Raw genomic sequence first — 5,670 nt, forward strand, 5'->3', positions numbered from 1 at the left:
ACCTGTGGGCGCGGCCTGGCCCTAGGCCGCGCCAAGAGGCCGCCTGGGTGGGGCCCACGCCCTCCGGTGCTCTCCTTTCGCCTATATTTACTCCTTCGAGAGAAAACCCTTCCATCAGATCCAGAATCGCGAATTTCTCCATCGTTCCACCGCCGCAGCGCTTCTGAGATCGGGAGCGTCACGAGACCTCTTCCCGGCACCGTGCCGGAGGGAGGATTGACCTCCGGAAGCTTCTCCACCGTCATGGACGCTTCCCGAACATGCTGTGAGTAGTCCTCCTTCGACCATGAGCCCATGACCAGTAGTTATGTGATGTCTTCTCTCCAATCTTGTGCTTCAATGGTTAGTCCTTGTGAGCTGCTCTACATGATCAAGGCATCTATGTGATTCTCTTGCTATTGCTATGCTCGGTTTGTTGGGATCTGATGGATTATGAGATTATGTTCAGATTGTTATGAGTTATATATTTGATTATCCTTTTATACTATGTTCCTTAGTGATTCATGCATGTTCTCCGTTGCTATTTATTGCTTTGGCCGAGTAGTAGATTGTAACTTCAAGAGGGACCGGTATGCATGATTGTGGCTTCATGCCCCTCGATGTCTAGCTTGAGTGACAGAAACATGAGACTAGGGGATGTGTTGTTGCCACCAGGGATAAAACAACGGTGCTTGTGACCACGGTTGCAAGGATTGCTTACCTTACACACAGTTCGTTAATGCAGTTGCTCGTTGCTTTGAGTTTACACTTTGGATGGGGCTCGCAACTTAATACCAGCGAGATGTTCTGGATAGATATCTCAAGGTGGATGATTAGTAAGTAAATGGTGACGAATAAACGGTCTACTTGTCTTGACGTACTGCCCATTACTATTGAGTCTCTCACTTTCAAGTAGCATAATTAGCATTGCGGTGCGTTCATAATTCTGTCAATTACCCAACTGTAATTTGTTCACCCAAGTATAGTTATTTATCGTCTTTTGGGAAAGAGACATCATTAGTGAACATCATGTGACTCCGGTCCATATCACCATCATTGTTTACACCTTCACCATTTACCGTTTTCATTTACTCTCATGTTGCAATCACTATTACTTTTCCCGCTTGTGTTTTGATCTTTTGCAAACTACAAGGCCGGAGAGATTGACAACCTCTCTGTACTCGTTGGGAGAAAAATTATTTGTTGTGTGTGTAGGACCACGTCTTCTACTAGCCAGGACAGGAGACACCTACTTGTTCATCCTAGAAGTCCTCCTGGTTCGATAAACATTACAGTCTTCGTGTGAGGGAAAACTTGATGCTGACTACATCTCAACCTTCCACTTGGGGTAACCAACGAGGAGCAAGAAGTATATACATCATCTCGTCATCACCACTCTCTCTGCTCCTTTGTTTTCTCCTCTGCTTCTGCCTTCTCGCAGCGCTCTTCTGCGTCCAAACTAGCCCATGCACGACGACCTCTTTCATGAATCTCAGTCATCGCCTAGTCCGATATTTCCATGTCAATCCCATGATAGTACATGCACAGAAGAGTAGGAGAATACAACAAAAACAGAAATATAAATATCAAGTCAACAATAATATCAACAACGTGTTTATTATTGATGACTTTGATGACTGGAGCATATTGGAGGCCTGATGTGCGGTGAAGTAGCAACGGGTGGATCTTTCTCATAATTGGCGCACATGAAAAACTTTATGCCCAACCAATCTGAAAAATTCGTCACCTCCTTCACCTTTCAGAGATCGCCGCAGCAACAGCGCAATATTTCCTAGGCTTAATGCTTTGATCCGAGCAAGACAAACTCATAATGACTAACACGTTGGTGTTTTCAAGTGTGGCTCGACGATGGAGGAAGACAGTTTCAATGCCTCATTTTATAGACTCAAATGACAAGTGCAATGACAGGAAAAAAAGACGGGAAAATTGACAGAAAAAATTATAAAGGGGCAATTTTGCTATCGTGGCCATGAAAAGTTTGACCTTACACAAGGAAAAAAATTACATGCACCTATTGACTTTGCCAAGATCAATTAATACTAATTGGCCACGAGTAGGCCAATTAATAATAATTAGTCATGGCTAGGCTGATTAATACTAATCGATCACGCTAGGCCTATTAGTACTAATTAATTACTGCTAGGTCGATTAGTACTAATTAATCACGTTAGTGGCAAAATGGGAGGGCGACACGCGTGTTGGCGTGCCGTAGCCGGTAGGGGCTAATCGGCGTGGGCGTGGCCGACGAGATCCAGTCGGCTACGGGATGGTCGATGATGTTACCTAATTACAATTTTTTTATCCATCACAATGTTTTTTAAATTAATAAAAAAATGCAATATTTGAAAAATAGCCCAAAGTACTCCGCACAAAAAAGGATCTCCGCACAAAAAAAAAGTTTTGAAATGGCTGAAAAAGTGGCGACGAGCGCTAGCACCCCTACACACCTCTATAAAGCACGGAGGACCGCAGCGCAGCCCACCCGGTAGTACTAGTACCAGTCCGTCCACTGCAACCAACCGAACGCCTTGACCCCTGCGCCAGGAACCCACAGCCTTTCTCTTCCCTCCCCGCCGCCGCCGCCCCCAGCGCCATGAAGCGCCTCTTCAGACGGCTCTCCCGCGTCGCCGCGGCCGACTCCTCCTCCGCCGCTGCCGCCACGGCGTACCGGCAGCTCCGCTCCGCCCCTAAGCAGCCCTCGGCGGCCGGCGGCGGCAAGGTGCCGCAGGGGCACGTGCCGGTGTGCGTCGGCGAGGAGGGCGGGCCCGTGGAGCGTTTCGCGGTGCGCGCGGACCTGCTGGGACGTCCGGCCTTCGCGGCGCTGCTCCTCCGCGCCGCCCAGGAGTACGGGTACGGCCACCCCGGCGCGCTCCGCATCCCCTGCCCCGTCGCCGACTTCCGCCGCCTCCTCGTCCGCCTCTCCGACGACCCCTACGCCGCCGACTGCTAGGCGCCTTCCTCGGCCCGCCGCTGGAGAACTCTGCCCCTTCATTCGCCCCCCACCACTTCTGACGGATTTACCCCCGGGGGCACCGGGCAGACCTGCAATGTACATACGGCGGCAGGCCCAAGGAGAGTCGCCGGAGCCAGGGTTAGGATAGGGATCTCCTAGCTTCGTAGTAACTTTTTTTTACTTACTGCTGAGCATGAGCTGAATGGGAAGAACTTGCGGGTGTTCCTTTTTCACCCCCTCTAGTTCTAGGGATTTCAGCGTGTGTGTGCGTGCGTGCGTGTGTCTGAGGCAGAGAGAGAGGTAGCAGTATGCGTTCGTGCTAGGGATTTTGAGGTATTCGGTGTTGTTAACCATATCAGATCCTGAGGCTTTCATGCCATATTTTTACTGAGCTAGTAATATCTTTTAGCACTACACATCCATTGTTGTCCCTCCTGCTGTCTACTATTTGCTTCAGTTCATATCATCAGAGATCCTGGATCTGTTTGGAAAGCATGAATTTTTTACATGCATTTCAGAGAATTCTTGTTCGTTTTACTGAATTGCACTGCATTTTGGTGCAAGATGTGATGGGCAAGGGATGGCCATGTTGGTGGTCCGGGCAAAGATAGCAAAAGGGTGCTGGTTTAAAGCAGGATATATGCCGAATGAATGAAAGGATACTGCAGATATCAACTTTTATTAACACCAAGACAAGCACTCAAGCAGTACATTTAGAGCTTTTGTACGGCTGATCTGGTGCAAGTGTAAGAGCATCTTCAGCCGGGCTGAAAATCCAAGAAATTGCTGCAGCCTGGATATGAGCTGCAGCCTCACTGGCCTGTCACGGATTGTTCAGCAAAATTTGGCTAACATCTTCAGCAGTGTTCTTATCAAGTACTGCGTTGCCATTGTAGAAATATTGAGTTAGAGTTCGCTTTGGTTTGGTTTTCAACAAGTTGATATCCGAGTTGGGAACGCTGCAATTTCAACTGAACTTTTTGGTATCATTTTGCTGAAGATAGTTCAAGTCCTTATAAATCGACAACTTTCCGCATCCGAACATTATGTACTGCATTGCATCTGGGGAGGGCATGAGTTTAACATTGGTGCAAGCTTGTGAATGCAAGCGATATGTTAGTGGTCCGGCCAAAGATAGCAAAGCATATTACTGATTATAAAGCAGAATCTGCCAAAGAAAGTCACACCAGCTCTTTGAACAACTGTAGGAATGCATTTGTATGAACATCCGGACAAGATATTGAACATCCAGACAAGATATAATTCTGATTTCTGAAGTACTGCATCCTGAATCTGCACTGCACTCTCGGTTTCTGACTTTGCATGTAACAGATTGTTCATCAAATTTTGGTTGTCATGTTTGCACCAATTGCAAACCAAACCTAGAATTCATAAAAATTTGCAGGCTGAATATGAATCGCAGTTTCACTAGCCTGCCGCAGGTTGTTCGGCAAAATTTGGCTAGTATGTTCAGCAATGTTCTTATCAAATACAGTACATTGCAATTGTAGAAAAAATGAGTTCGAATTTGGCTTGGTTTTCAGTTTCTATCCGTGTTTGTGTACTGAACACAGCAATTTCAAGTGAACTTTGCGGGCATTATACTGAACTATGTTCAGATCCTTTTAAATCGACACCGATTTTCTCCGTCGGAACATTTTGTAGTGCATTGCATTTGGGGAGAGCATGAGTTAACATTGGTGCATTGTGGATGCAAGCCATGTGTTTGTTGTCCGGGCAAAGATAGCACGGATACCGATTAAAGCGGAATCTGCCAAATGAGGCTCTCTGATCAACTGTAGAAATCCATTTTTCTTAGCACCAAGACAAAGATACAACTGTATCATCTGTGCAGTGCAGATGATCTGGTAAGAATATCTCTAGCCAGGCTAAGAATTCTGAAACACTGCATCTGCACTGCACCCATGAAGCACATTGCGCCACTGTTCATCGTTTTTTTGGTTATCATCATCTTCAACAAGAGCTGGTATCATGAGGCACACTGAGCTTGCATACAGAGGTTGTTCATCAGGCGATTCACTGAGCGTTTCCATTCTTCTTTCTCTTTCATTTAAAGAAGAAACCCAAGGCAAGGTTTGCAGTGGATTAACACGTTGGCGTGCTGGAGATACATATGGGCACGACAGGGACAGGGGAAGAAGGAAGGATCCTGCGGCAATTGCATGCATCCTTGGCTTGGAACAACACTTGACCGATCGTCGGGCTGTCATGAGATGGACGGTTTGGTTTGGCAACAGCTGAAAATAGGAGGAGACGACAGCGACGCGGCCAAGGTTGGCTGCCTCAGCACTCATGTCTTGGTTCCCTCGTTTCAGCATATACTCCTCGGTACCGAAAGAACTACCGGTAATTGTACGATCGCCAGGAAAATGCGCGGAAGAGCGGGCATGTGTGTTTTGCTCTATGAAATCAAAGCTTGTAGTAGAATCTATTTATTGCCATTTTGTTATGCGAAAATGTACCTGTACTTTGAACTGGGCGACCGGAGGAGTAATGTTCCTAATTTTATTCAGTGTGTAGGGCAGGTTTCCCTGAGATTTCAGATGAATTGCACCGTCATTGGAACATGAGAATAATAATGGAGAGATGCAGTGCTTGAGAAGTGTGGACTAAGCATGGATTATATACAACTCAATAAGCAGACCCATGTGCAGGGGTATTGACCGGTACTACAGTGCAGTTGACAGGTTCAGTTT

At 46.8% G+C, this 5,670-nt stretch overlaps 1 protein-coding gene across 1 annotated transcript; it reads left to right on the forward strand.

The window, feature by feature from the left end:
* Positions 1 to 2,349: 2,349 nt before the first annotated feature.
* LOC123401881 (auxin-responsive protein SAUR71-like) lies at positions 2,350 to 3,369 on the forward strand. The gene has a single exon (XM_045095737.1). The coding sequence runs from the start codon at positions 2,594 to 2,596 to the stop codon at positions 2,948 to 2,950; it is 357 nt and encodes a 118-aa protein (XP_044951672.1). The 5' UTR covers positions 2,350 to 2,593; the 3' UTR covers positions 2,951 to 3,369.
* The last annotated feature ends 2,301 nt before the right edge of the window (positions 3,370 to 5,670 follow it).

The sequence above is a fragment of the Hordeum vulgare genome, chromosome 6H (genome assembly GCF_904849725.1).
Source record: "Hordeum vulgare subsp. vulgare chromosome 6H, MorexV3_pseudomolecules_assembly, whole genome shotgun sequence".
NCBI lineage: Eukaryota > Viridiplantae > Streptophyta > Magnoliopsida > Poales > Poaceae > Hordeum > Hordeum vulgare.